The sequence below is a fragment of the Pungitius pungitius genome, chromosome 1 (assembly GCF_949316345.1).
Source record: "Pungitius pungitius chromosome 1, fPunPun2.1, whole genome shotgun sequence".
NCBI classification, from domain to species: Eukaryota; Metazoa; Chordata; class Actinopteri; order Perciformes; family Gasterosteidae; genus Pungitius; species Pungitius pungitius.
The window spans coordinates 18103599-18117963 of record NC_084900.1 but is presented as its reverse complement, the minus strand read 5'-3'; the positions used below and the strand labels follow the sequence as shown (position 1 = coordinate 18117963).

The 14365-nt window shown below is 43.8% G+C and overlaps 1 protein-coding gene across 9 annotated transcripts in view; it reads left to right on the top strand.

Moving 5' to 3' along the window:
* The window catches only part of LOC119222217 (myelin transcription factor 1-like), a 32240-nt gene extending 21619 nt beyond the window's left edge, over nucleotides 1-10621 (top strand). For 5 of the 9 annotated variants that reach the window (XM_037478647.2, XM_037478649.2, XM_037478654.2 and 2 more), the window contains 11 exons: nucleotides 1432-1674; nucleotides 2200-2354; nucleotides 2812-2874; nucleotides 3266-3334; nucleotides 3781-3843; nucleotides 4152-4232; nucleotides 4724-4945; nucleotides 5231-5322; nucleotides 5612-5715; nucleotides 6260-6403; nucleotides 6513-10621. In XM_037478647.2, the coding sequence (XP_037334544.2) occupies nucleotides 1432-1674; nucleotides 2200-2354; nucleotides 2812-2874; nucleotides 3266-3334; nucleotides 3781-3843; nucleotides 4152-4232; nucleotides 4724-4945; nucleotides 5231-5322; nucleotides 5612-5715; nucleotides 6260-6403; nucleotides 6513-6656 (1380 nt within the window). In that variant the 3' untranslated portion in view covers nucleotides 6657-10621. The remainder of the gene's footprint in view (nucleotides 1-1431; nucleotides 1675-2199; nucleotides 2355-2811; nucleotides 2875-3265; nucleotides 3335-3780; nucleotides 3844-4151; nucleotides 4233-4723; nucleotides 4946-5230; nucleotides 5323-5611; nucleotides 5716-6259; nucleotides 6404-6512) is intronic. The other 4 variants (XM_037478648.2, XM_062562834.1, XM_037478650.2 and 1 more) reach the window with 4 other exon arrangements.
* Nucleotides 10622-14365: the final 3744 nt, after the last annotated feature.

Genomic DNA, 14365 nt, shown 5'->3' with positions numbered 1-14365 from the left:
TCTCCTGCTCCTCTCCTTCCTTTTCCTCCTCATCGCTCCTCACCTCGATCCTTCTTTTCTCTCACCGCCTCCTCTTCCTTTCTCCTCTCCTGTCTTTTGCTCATTTATTCTCTTCTCATCACCTCTGCATGAATATATCATCAGGAAGCGTTGGCTTATAGCATGGTGTTGAGATGCGGTTGCATCAGCTCTCCCGTCCTCCTGCATCCTTTCATCCCTCCATCCCACACACTTTTCATGTTGTTATTGAATTTGGCTGACTGCCAGTTCCCTGGATTACTTTGCCACCAGGTAGCCTTTTTTCATTATCCGTCGGACAGATCTTCCAATCCCCTCCTCCTCCCCCGCCACTCTTCCTTTCATTTTCTTTTCACATCCTTTTTTTACTCTATTTTATCTCCCTCTCCTCCTCTCTGTACCACTCTATCTCTCATCCCTCATTTCCCCTGTCTGTGCACAGAAGGTGTAATTGGAGCACCACTTCCCCCATATTGTGATTTTTAAAAGCCTTTTTGCCTCACAGAGGAGAGAAAGTGACTGCTTCATCATTTTGTCTTTCTTGACGTTGTGTTAGAAAGATAAAAAGTGAAGATTAATGTTTCTGGCAGCACAGCAGAGCAAGGTGTTGTTCAGCGAGGCACTGGCCTTATCGGCGCAGTATTACAGCACCGATCAACCACCGACTGATCTGGAATCAGAGTCGGAGCCGCTTGAAATCCAATATTGAAGCATTGGAACACAGCGCTCATCAACCAGGGACATTTCTGGGAACCATTCCCGTTTTCTCCCTCCTTCTAACCCTTTGATTTTTCTGGCCCTTGACCAGCTCTTATGAGCGCCATTTTAGATGAAGACTGAAAACAGCTCATCTCACTCTGCTACTTGTGTTCACCTGCCAGCACGATCATGCAGCACAGAGAGGGGATCTCTACTAGAATGCGTATGCGCTGAACGAGGGGTTCTGAATTCCAACATGTTGCGCTGTATGAACGCTTTGCTACAAACTTGAGGGCGAAGTGGGAGGAACAGGAACAAATCAATACTTTCACAAGGTGAAAGATTAGCTCAGACTGAAGCTAAATCCCCCCTCAATGCAGCTGCGGATTATCTGAAGATGTGATTCAGGAAACTGTAGGTATGTTATTATATGTGATCACTCAGGACTGCACCAGTCCTTTCTGTAATGTGTCAGTTGCATTTTCTGTTGAGCAACAAGAGAAGCTGTTCGGAAGGATGATCCACGCTTTACCGTAAATTGGAGGCGTGTGTGGCCATTCAAAAAAAAGAAAATGAGTTTAAAACCAAATGATTTGATTTCAATAATGGAATTTAAAGGGACCTCCTACAATTGACGCATTGGTTTATTTTTAGGGTTCACGTGGTTCTTCATTTCACGCTGTTGAACACTTGAGATTGTTCTCTCTCCTTTAGGAACTGGCCATTGAGGTGGATGAGAATGGCACCTTGGACCTGAGTATGAAGAAGCCCATCAAGCGAGAAGGCAGCTTGTCCGGCGCCAGCCCTGGGGTTAGGTCCCCTGACCCCTCCTCCTCCTCTTCCTCACTCCATCACGGGATGACATCGCCACACCTGCACACCTACAAGCAGGAGGAGTGGGAGGGCCCCCTGGATTACACCAAATCCAACCGCCAGAGGGAGGAGGAAGCGGACGAGGCGAGTACGATCAGACTGAGCTGGAGTACACGCTGCAAACACCCGGTGCTGACAGACACCCGCAAATAAGACCAATTCGCCCTGAAACTCTTCCTTGTTCACACCACTTTCTCTTCCTCTAATCTCTTTGCCTTTTTTCTCTTCCTTCTTCTGTTATACATTCCTTTCAGGGAATCATAGAGTAACAGTGCCGTTAAAAGCACTGTGTAACAGAGCTGGTGTGTCAGGTGCATTGCACCATCCTCACTTTGGCATATGGTAATTCTATTTTTCCTTTGAACCTTTTCAAAAGAAATTGAAAGGGCTTGGAGTGTACATTTTATATGAGGACACTGTATTTGGAGACGCCATTTGTCTACAAAAACTAGAAAAGGGTTAGGTGATTTGGACGGTTTGAATACAAATGTGTAAAGACACTGAAATGGTCTTAAGATGAATAAAAAGATTAAATTAACACATAAGTACAATTTAAAGGGAGCACAGATGATATACAAGCTGATATGTGGTCTTCCTTTTGGATGTCAGATGGAACACACATGCCATTCGTTTGCCTCGTCTGACGCGGAGGACTGTGACATGATGCAGGACTCTTTGGAAGAGAGGAAGTACCCAGGAGAGGTCACGACCCCCAGCTTTAAGGTCAAGTTCCAGCCCAAGGATAGCAAGAAGGAACTGCTCTCGTAAGTCTCACTCTTACAGCCTGCTGTGCTTTGAGCGATATGCTAACATGTGCACATTAGCACGCTAACATTCTGGAATTACGCACAACACAAAGTACAGCTCAGGCTTCTGGGACTTTGGACAAATTAACATTTTGACCTGATGATGGCGCTAGAACCAAAGTGAATTAACACTGACTTAACACATTTTCCTTTAAAACAACTTAATATAACAGGACATTCTTGTTGAAGGGATCTTAACCATTCATTTTGCATAATGTGTATAATGTAATGTAATACTAAATATAACGTTACAGAGGATTTGACGTTGCTCTTATTTAACTTCACTACAACTGATACAAAAGATAAAGCATCCCCACAGAAGAAGATATAGTTGTTGGACCGGAGTGATGGCCAATACACATTTCCACCCATTGAGTCTAACAGCCCCCCCCCCCGTGTATCTCATTGTCTGCAGGTGCCCCACACCTGGCTGCGACGGCAGTGGTCACATCACTGGAAACTATGCGTCCCATCGCAGGTATGCATCACTGCTGACTCCTGTGCTCTCATATGAAATGTGAGCCGTGCGAAGACTCTCCTGCCGCCCACTCGGCAGCTGAGCCCAAAGCAGGGGCACCGAGTCGAATTCTAATATTTTATTTGATATCGACATGCCTGAGGCAATAATGTAGCGTGAGCCTGGCGAGCAAAGACGCTCATTGACTTTGATATGCATCAGTAATTTACTTCTCGCCGCCTGTCCTCTTCCTCCTAAATGACCTTGGTATGCCTTGCATTCTTGATTTCCCTTTGCTCATTTCTTTCTCCTCTCTGCTTTCAATCCCCTCACACTCGCTTTCCTTGTCCCCCCCTTTTTTTTCACCCTCCCCTCCTCCCACCTGTCCTTCGCTCTTTCTCCTTTCTCTCAGTCTGTCGGGGTGTCCTCTCGCTGATAAGAGCCTTCGGTCCCTCATGGCAGCCCACACCCCTGAACTTAAGTATGTGTGCTGTACACCTGCACTGCCTTTTCACTGCCACTTGAATGCACTGCTCTAGATACCTAGTGCCCCACGGCACAATGCTTCATTCTGCTGACGTTAACTCGTCTTTTGTTGCCTGCTGCTGCCTCTGCTGCTGCATCCGCCATGCCATTTTCTCTAGTCTTGGACTATGCTTGCTTTCACTTCAATCAGTTCATGTAAATGAGTCAGTAAATCTGTAGCATATGTAGCTCTTTACAAGAGGGTGGATTTTATCAGCAGAATACATACAATAACGGTTTAATTGTGAATTTAACGCAGACATTGACAAAGAAAAAACGGTCAAAAGTGATTGAACAGAACATTCCTTTCATCTGCATAATTCCACATCTGCTCTGGATCATCTGTGATGTTCTCCTGCTAGCCTTGACTTCCATTCTAACCCCTGCTCCGCCTTCTCTCAGATGCCCCACTCCAGGGTGTGACGGCTCAGGTCACATTACAGGAAACTACACCTCCCACAGAAGGTAACAACCAAAATACAGAAACGCACACACACACACACTCACACACACACACACACACACAGTCAGCCAGAGAGGCCTAGTGACAGTTCATGGTAGAATTAGACAGGGATCATATACTCACACATTTGCACACCTTTCCATTATTTCTGGCCACATTGAGCGCTTTTGAGTTGATTTGGTTTGTCATTTGGTGGAACAACCTCTGTAAAATTCTTCTTCCTCATAATGTGCTCTCCCTTTAATAAGCAATCACTTCCCCAGACCTTTTTTCAACCCTATGTTATCAACTCCATACTTTCTGTTTTCAGTATCTCTGGGTGCCCGCGTGCCAAGAAAAGTGGAATTAAAACTCCTACCAAGGACAACCAGGAGGACTCCGAGCTTTTAAAGTTCGTACTGCTCAGAAAGCCATAATGTCTGCTTTTAGCGAGACTGACGGTAAAAGTAAAATGCAATAAAAAGGAAAAGACAGAGAGAGAGGAAATCACTGTGAATCATATTTATAGGTAGTGACCTACCCCCAAACTGGAATTAAGCCCTTACTGATGGGAAAATACACTTACTCCAGATACTGACTCTGATGTAGTTCTAGAGGAGATTATCAATACATAAGAAATACATTGGCTTCATATTGCATTTGCACACACACCAGTTAATGTACCAGCATGATGATAACCGCATGTGCTCAACCTTAAAGCTCTTGCATCGATGGTATTATCCAATATTTAAACCCTGATGTAAGAAAACCAATTTGGCCCTGTATAGAAAGTATATGACATAAATCTTGTAAAATTGTCAACTTTTTCTACACTCTGTGTCACCTAACCTTTGTGCCTTGTCACTCTCTTTCTGTCTTCAACCTGTCCTCTTCTCCATGCAGATGCCCCGTGCCTGGCTGTGACAGTCTGGGTCACATCAGTGGCAAATACGCCACCCACCGCAGCGCCTACGGCTGCCCGCTGGCGGCCCGCAGACAGAAGGAGGGCCTCCTGAACGGCACCCCCTTCAACTGGAAGGCCTTCAAGACCGAGGGGCCCACTTGCCCGACCCCAGGTTGTGACGGTTCCGGACACGCCAACGGAAGCTTCCTCACACACCGCAGGTCAGCTTTTAACCAGCTTCAGGGCCTCATGATGAACTTCCATGATCATCCAGATGAGAATATGACCACCTCACCTATGGAGTGAGCCACAGAAAACTGGTGGTTTCATCTCAGGGAGAACCTTGTCCGCTGGGAATCTATTTAAACATGGGTGGTGTCATTATTCAAACACTGTTACATTACTTCATAATGACAGCTTCAAGCACAACATGGTTTATTCTATTGTGACGTTATAGAGATGCAAACGGTTCCTTTATGTGTTCCTTCTGTGTCACTTGCCTCCAGCCTGTCAGGATGCCCCAGAGCCTTGTTCGCCAAGAAGAAGGCGAAGTTCCCCACAGAGGACTACCTGAGCACCAAGTTCAGAGCCAGTGATGGTGAGATGTGTGACAGACGTCTGTACGAGTAACCAGGCACACTTTCTCATTCAACGAGCTGTGCTGTATATCTGTGTGTAGAAAAGCAATACCCAAGCTTTAGCCCTAGTTATGTCAAGGTAGGAGTAAAAATGACCCGACTGAAACGCATCCTTTGGTGACAGCAGCTATGAAGCCTAGTCAGGCTCATGGAGGGACTCACCACATCATAAACTCATACACTCTATCTCAACATATGTAGGCCACATCCTCTTCTTTTCTATGCTAACGTATCTGGCCTCTGTTCTAGTTTTGGACAACGATGAAGATATTAAGCAGCTCAACAAAGAGATCAACGACCTGAATGAATCCAACAATGAAATGGAGGCGGACATGGTCAACCTGCAGACTCAGGTGTGTTTCTATTTGTTTGACATCTCTGAACATCCTTACTGGACAGGTTGGCTAATGTGTTTAGCTGGATTTTCATTCACATTAAAGTTGGTTTAGGTGTGTGACATAATTTTACAACATTATCTTGTAATCCCCACTTCTATGGCAACAGAGGCGTTTATTTGGAACATTTCAGATTGACTAAGAACAAATATCGTGCAATTTCCAGGTGCATACTTATAGTTTTTTGTTCTTCTCCCACATGTTTAAATGCTTTAATGTTAAAAACACATCATTTGTCCCCATTTGACTCCAATCTGAACTAACTGGCTTGTGAGAAAACGTTTCCACTTAGTTCTTCAGTCATGGGGTGTGACAGAAGAAGGAGAACGCCATCTTGTTGAATGACACTTTTTCGGATCTAGACAGCACACTAAACTGTCAGGGTTTCTAATTTCACAGTCTGTTTGTATTCAGACACAAATATATGTCCACGAGGGGATATGTCCCCTCTAAAATACAAGCATCCGTATGCCTGAAGTGGGACCAATGCTGTGTGTTGCAGATCTCCTCCATGGAGATGAACCTGAAGAGCATCGAGCACGAGAACAAGATGATCGAGGAGCAGAACGAGGCTCTGTTCGTGGAGCTGTCCGGCCTGAGCCGCGCGCTGATCCGCAGCCTGGCTAACATCAGCCTGCCACACATGGTGAGTTATTGTCCACGAACGCACACAGCTGTGCGATGGATTCGGTTTACACGTTTGGAGGCCTTTCCCCGCTCCTCTCAGCTGCCATTGGTTGTTTTTTGTACCACAGCAGGAGCCAATCACGGAGCAGAACTTCGACAGCTATGTGAGCACCCTGACCCACATGTACACCAACAAGGACTGCTTCCAGAGCCCCGAGAACAAAGCTCTGCTGGAGACCATCAACAAAGCTGTGAAGGGCATCAAAGTGTGAGGCTGGACAGGCTCGCGCACAACACGTCCTGAAGCGCGGCGGCGAGAAGGACGGGGAGCTGCAGCAGACGTTGAAACACTCTTCGATATGTTGGAATATGATTCAAAAACAGATAAGGGAATTCAGGTATTTTAAATAAACGGCGACTTAAAAAAGAAATGGACCCAGGGAGCACTCGGCCACAAGAGAAGTGACGCGGACCAAAATACCCAGCATGCTGCTGGGAGCGGGACCCTTCAGACGAGGACTGATGCCAGGGACAGTGTGGGGGGGGTTGATGTGCTCTATGTTTACCTGTTGTCTCTTTTGTTTCTGGCTTCACATCGACTGGAACACAGGCTCGCTTAAAGCATCTCGGAGACACGAGGGGGACAAAGACGAGGGGGACAAAGACGAGGGGGAAAAAGACAAGTTGGACGTGCTGCCCTGTAGCAGCAGTGTGTGTGTGTGTGTGTGTGTGTGCTCTGTGATTCATGACCGTACACACGGCGCCGTACACTCTTTGTGTTTGCTTTGTGGTATTACTGCAGCAAAGGTGTCAACAGTGCAATGTTGACTCACTCCGTTGGGGGGGGGGGGGAGTCCTAAGACAGGTCCAGGGACACGGCCGGTTGTTTATTTTCACGGGACAGCTGATGTGAGGATTATCAAAAGCAGCAGATAAATCCGTTAATTCCTTTTTTTATTTTTTTACCTGAGATAATAGTAATATTGTGCACACTGCTCAAATTCAGTTAGTCATATCAATAGTATTTATCATCATAGGAGTTGCACTTCATTTTAATGAATAGTTCTGTGGTACCATAATTAATGTCATATATGAATTATTTAAACTCTTAAATTGTAACTTATTGACATTTATGCTATTGAGGTTTATTTATTTGAAGCAATCTATTTATTAACTTTGTTTTGTAATGCACGCACACACACACACACACACACACACAGCATCATCCTTACTGATTATCATGGTCAACACAATTTGCAGATGTCTTTCGTCAATATTTTAAGAATCTATATAGATAACTGACGTGGCATATTTTGTTTTGAGTACTTTTTCAAAGCCTTTTTAAGTGCAGATGTTTTATAACTGACCATGTCTTTTGATAATTTTACACAGAAAAGGTTATCTTTTGGTGTTGTCCTTGTTTTTCTTCTTTTTGTTACTGCTACATTCAGAAACCCTATGCAGGGTGAAAAAAGAAAGTATGTATTTGTTATTTATTTAATATGAAAGAAATTGTCTGACGTGGCTGTATATTTATTTTGTTATTTATTTGCGTGATGTGACGGTTGAGTCCGAGTAGTCTTAAAGATCCACTGCTAATATTTAAATAAAGAAAACGACATCAATACAAACACTGTTTGATTATACTTTTACAAAGCAGCAGCTGATTGTAAAGACAAAAAGAGAGCCCAACAGAAGCAATCCCCGTGTAGTTGCTGTGTGCTCCGTGTGTGTTTGCTTTTGTCAGGTAAAAGCAAACCAGGAACAGTTCCTGAAATCGTTACCTCTCCCGAGCGCTTTGTAGCGGCTCAGGCCGACCCCCCCGTGGTGCACGCTTTGGATTCTTTTGAGTTATTGCCATCAGCCCAATGGTACATACAGGATATCCAGATGTGTTCCAGCTGTGGTTCAGGCTGGATAAAACACCCACACGAGGAGGATACTGTAGGATGGCCTCCTTTGACAAACTTCTGTCAGATACACAGAGACACCCTTGTAGCCTTACTCTAGATTTTCATTTTTAGATGCACAAAGTGCCACTGAGAAGAAAAGAGGGGAAAAACTGTTCTTTGCTGATTCTGTGATGATGTCTGGTCCGGTAGAGACCACGGCATCCAGAGAGCGCTGATTGTTTCAGATGCCTTTGTTTCTCTGCCAAGATGGCCATTAGAACACTTGATATATACATTCTGTATAAATAGATTTTAAAGATGCTATATATATGAATATGAACATACATATATTTTTCCAGTGTAATTGTCGACTTGCTCTTTTTCTTCTCTTGTATTACGTTACCAGAGGATCACTGGCTGTCTAGAAGAGATGGAAGGGCAGTTACAACTTACTTCATAGCATTACGACCTGCTCAACTGTGGCTTTAAACACACCAGTCCCTCCAACGGAAGGTTAATTAAGCGTCACTGATGATACCGTACAGTACTTTGGAACTGTTTTCAAAGGTTTCCTTTTATTTTCTCATTTCCTGTATTTGTTTGTCCTTGATCCTGAAATGTCAAAGCAAAAACATCTACTGTATGTTGTACTACTGAATCTAAAAAATAACTAGGTGGTTGGTTCCTAAGTGTCATGTAACTTCATGTATATTTAAAAAAAAAGGTGATGCCTCTGAATAATGTTCTGCACATAGTGTTTGCCGACATTGTGCAGTTATTGTATTGTTACTAGTCTTCTCTCTGATGTTGAAACAAGCAGGTAGGAGACCTGTAGTGTGACCTGCCTTTGAGTGATTCCTTGCAGCTACTGTGGTGTAACAGTGTGACCCCCATGTGTAGCTGTGATGTCAAAGGCATGTTGTTTATGTGCTCTTAGCCAATGTAGAATGACACTACTTTCTGCACTTTCTGAATAACTGTTAAAATGCCAGCATTTGAGTCCTGACTTGTAAGCACCCTGATAGATCAATTCAAGTATTCCACCAAAGTCTTTGCGATGCAAAGCGCTGTCACACCTGTGTGTTGCTGATCCCATAGAAAACAAGCCGACGTACCGCCCTGTGCCTGTCGGCACTCCGAAATGTATTTTGAAAAGAGAAACGCTACTTTCTTTTCCAAACAAAAACCAAAAGAGATTGACAGGAAGCTGAGTTTGTTTCTCAGGTGAGCTGCCTCTAGAGGCTAAAGGCTAGACGCTGGAGGCTAAAGGCTGAAGGCTAGTCACTGGATGCTGGAGGCTAGAGGCTAAAGGCTGGATACTGGAGGCTAAAGGCCAGTCGCTGGATGCTGGAGGCTAGAGGCTAAAGGCTGGATACTGGAGGCTAGAGGCTAAAGGCTAGTCGCTGGATGCTGGAGGCTAGAGGCTAAAGGCTGGATACTGGAGGCTAGAGGCTAGAGGCTAAAGGCTAGTCGCTGGATGCTGGAGGCTAGAGGCTAAAGGCTAGTCGCTGGATGCTGGAGGCTAGAGGCTAAAGGCTAGTCGCTGGATGCTGGAGGCTAGAGGCTAAAGGCTAGACGCTAGATGCTGGAGGCTAGAGGCTGAATGGGGGCCTCCTGTGAAATGAGATGAGCGTGTGGGAGTAGGAAATTGATTTGCCAGGCTACACAATCTCCCCTTTGTTTTAGGAGGAGGCGTTAGATATGTGTCCATCAGTCAAAAGAATGTTTTAATGACTTTAAAACCCTCTCCCTCCCTGATGTCTTGTGTAACCTTTCCTCAGAGATCATTTTTGATGCATTTGATTCACAAAGAAGCATATTCTTCCTCTCTTGAATTGCACGATAATACTACCCAAGAGTGTTAAGACTGTGAATATTCTCCTAACTTATTTGACATATGGCATGAACCCTTTTAAACTGCTTGATGAAACTGTCTACTGAGGTATGTAAATGAATAACACTGAGGCCATGAAAGCATTGCATTATCAAAAAAGAAAAGAGTGCAGCCTCCAGTCGGTTCCTCGCCCACACGCCGTATGTTTTCTTATTTACACGGAAGTGATGAGTGATAATATTCCAAATAGTAAAAACACAGTTTCCCTGAAGCCCCGGGTACAAAAAGGAGATAAACAAGTTAACACTTTCAGGGAAACCAGCCCAGACCAAAATTCAACTGTGTGTTTAGGGGTGGCTTTCGGGGGGGGTCAGCACATCTTTGCATGTTACATACAGATCTGTGGCACACACCTCGTAGGAAACAACTAATAAGATGATGTAAGAATGTCTAGCTGAGTGGCACTTTTCCTCAAGCTGAGCAAAACCAAAAGCAATGCCCCCCCCCCCCCCCCACACCACCCTCTGCTGTAGTCACAAGCAGTGTGGTCTTATCATGTGTGCCTTTCTCACATCTCCACATAGGACACATTTACACTCTGCAGACCTGACTCAAATAGTGCTGGAAACATTCAGTCTAGATCTCTTACACAATGCTGTCGGGGGCGAGGGGGTGGGTAATATATGTATTTGGACATAAAACATGCGGCTAAAGAAACTGTGATCTCATTCTGTGGATTCAGGTACCAAACTGCATGGACAGTAATCTGAAAACATCGTCCTCATCATCACCATCCTCATTATCCCTAGAAAATGCATCAGTGTGCAGGGCAATATTTTGAAACAAGTCAAAGTCTCTATACATATTTGTTTTAAGAAGAAACAGTGTAATTGTTGTTGTATTAAAGACAAGTTTAAAATGGAATAAAGACTTAAAAAACAAAAAGTATGTGAAAAAGACAAAAAAAATCCACAGCCAAGGGTTGTCCTGCTAGCACGTTTTTACAGAGATGAGCTATTTTTATTGGTGATTTTCTAGGCATTAATATTCATATCCTTTTCAAAAAGTACAAAACTTCCAAAATTACAAGCACTTCCTCAACGATAGATTGTATGGTCCTTTTTGTTACTTTTGTAGATGTGCTCGTTCCTTTACTACTGCACCATTTTGTAAAGTGGGACAGGCCTTGGCTGTGTGTCCTCGGGGTCTCATGATGTTTTAGTCATTTTGTTTAGGAAGTAAAACACTGTAGATGGGCCAAACTCGTGACTGTGTGTTTGTGAACTTGTGTACATGTTCCCCTGTTCCTGTGTCAGTGTTATAAAGCAGAGACGTGATGTCAGTTATTGTTGGGGTATGAATCATTTTAAATGTTCTCTATGAAAAACGCAAATAAAAATCATAGACAAGTATGACCCCGTCTTATCTCTGTGTGTGTGTGTGTGTGTGTGTGTGTGTTGTAGTTTCTTATCCCCCCCTCCCCATCTGAAACCCTGGATGCAGCTATTAATGCATTTCACTACTTTTCAGATAAGGGCTCTATTCATAGTACGGCTGGCCAATATATTATATGGATGTGATGATATGAGACTAGACGACCTCCTCGATTTTTTTAAAATCCTACAGTTTGTAGTGGGGAGTTGAGCTTTAGGTAGGGCCATGGTTTCCAAATGCAAGTCTCATCCACCGTTTGTTGTCTGCCTCAAAGTCTTCTCCTGGGGCTTCACAACATGATGCAGCTCAAAATGCACCAAGCAAACACTGGCAGCTTCAATGTCGTGGCACCTGAAGGCAACTGTGGTGAAGGGGTGAGCAGCTGGGCATTTAGTTAGTGACCATTTGCAATCTCACCGCCAGATGCCACTAAATCCTTCACACGCCATAAGCATTACGTCATGATGCAAGTCGAACAAAACAAGTGTTAGAGAGGAACTAGTAATCCTGCCGAGCAGTAACATCGGGGCTTGTGACTGTAATGTACATATGAGGTATTGACACACAGTGTAAAAAAGTCTCACACTCACTCACACACACACGCAGTGAGCCTTCAGACGGTGAACAAAATGGGGGACTCAGTGTGCTGTTAACATGCAGTTACATGTAGTTTGTGTGATGAACAGCACTGACATCTGGTGGACCTTTTAGTGAATCCACAGGTTCTGCAGACTCCTCGTGCATCTACTTGCAGCTGTTCATATTTACTCAGTTGCTTGGGGATAATCTTCCTTAAACATTGAGTGAACAACCTCCATTTCATCTCACAAGGGTAGTCGTAGAATCCAAATGTTTACTCACACATATCCTCTAAGGCAGTGGTTCTCAACTGGTCTGGCTCCGGGACCCACCATCACCCCTTAGTGACAAGCCGCCACCCCAAACGATTGGTCAACGGGGGGGTGCTAGCGGTGTCGACGGGGGGGGAAATTAAATAGTTTCTCTACATTGTTCATTCACCCCACTCTCTAGTATTTCCTTCACTGCTGTCCCTTTTAATCCAATTTTTCCTAACTCTTCCATCATCTTTTTCCTATATCCTTCATATTGCTTACAATTCATTAACACATGCTCTATTGTTTCTGCACCCGGACAAAAACCCATTGGGTGCTTCCTTATAATATGAAGTGTGCTGTTCAAATTACTGTGATCCTTAATCTGCTCATTGTAGCAGGTGGCACCATGGGGTGGCGCTGTGGGGTCAAGGCGGTGCACCTATAAAAGGGGAAGTGGCACTTTGCCATGAAGTGCCAGTTTCCTGTTGGGTGGCCAGGGTATGGTTGGGCCCCCAGTAGTGGTGAGAAAGCTCCATTCTCTCTTGATTTGTAAAAATATTTGTTTATTCTTTCACATGTACGGGTGGTAGATTTTAATGGAGTTTGCATGACAAGATCGGGAGGAGAGGCACCGATCCGGGCAAAGAGGGAATGAATGGGTGTGAGAGTTTGATGCAGCAGGTATGTTGGGTTTTTTAATTAAATTAAAGTATGAATTAAAGTAGAGCTGCAACTAACGATTATTTTAATAATCGATTCATCTGTCGATTATTTGTTCGATTAATCGATGAATCGGATAAAAAAATAAATGTAAAAACATTAATTTCCAACCCTTTATTGAAAAATAGAACTGACTGTGCACTTTCTAAATATGTTTTGCACTAACAGATTGCTCCTTGAACATCCCTAAGTAAGCATATAAAATGGACTAACACAAAAAACATACACACATCGCATGATGTATACTTTACAGCCGCCAAATTAAATATATTAGGCACAAAATCATGAATCATCGCCGTGGTGCTCCCGTGCCAGGCCATGTCGCTTTTGCATATCTTACAATCAGACATGTCAACCCTCCCGAATTTCAAAGCCCCTCCCGAAAATCTCCCGGACCGACCTTTATCCTGATTTCCACCCGGACAACAATATTGCTGCACCACCCGTCACTGGGCGCGCTGTTTCAGACCGAACAATAATAAAGGTTACACCTTGAAGTCGAGCGCGGCGATTAGAACGTAAAACTACTGGCGCTGCAAAGAAAACCGCAGCACCCCCCCCCCCCCCCCCCCCCCGTTGCCCGCTAGGACCCGCACCCCCCATTTCAGTGTAAAATATTTAGATCGCATTGGCTTCTCTTCCTCCGCATGTTTCAGAACAGTAGTACGGGTCTCTCCGATGTTCTGCTGCGCGAGCGCTCAACTTTTTTTTTCCTCAGCTCTGCGCGGTGCGCGCAACTTTCTTTTAATACTCAAAGATAATAGTCGCGCGACACAACGAATCGATAATGAAATTCGTTGCCAACGCTTTTAATAATCGATTTTAATCAATTTCATCGATTCGTTGTTGCAGCCCTACATTTGAATTACTGTTATACAGTGTTGTGTGTAATTAATTTCTATGTAATCTAAAAACTGTAATTTAATTCCGTAATTTAAAGTAAAATCTGATGTAATTGCATTAAATGCTGCATAAACTATAAAGCAATTCTGTATAAAACAATAGTGGATTTAACATCAAATTTTAAAAGATATATTTTTTCAAGAATAATTCATGCAATTGTATAATGTTTATTTGAAAGCATTAAAAGTGCAGTTTCTTGTCTCTCCTTGTATTGTTCAAGTGGTTGAGGTTGATATGGGATTTAGAAAGTAATTAGTAATAAGTAGACCAATACTTTCTAGAGATAGTCATTATTACATTAATCTAATTACACTGTTGAAGAAGCCAGTTGTAGTTAGTAATATAAGTGACTTGCCCAACTG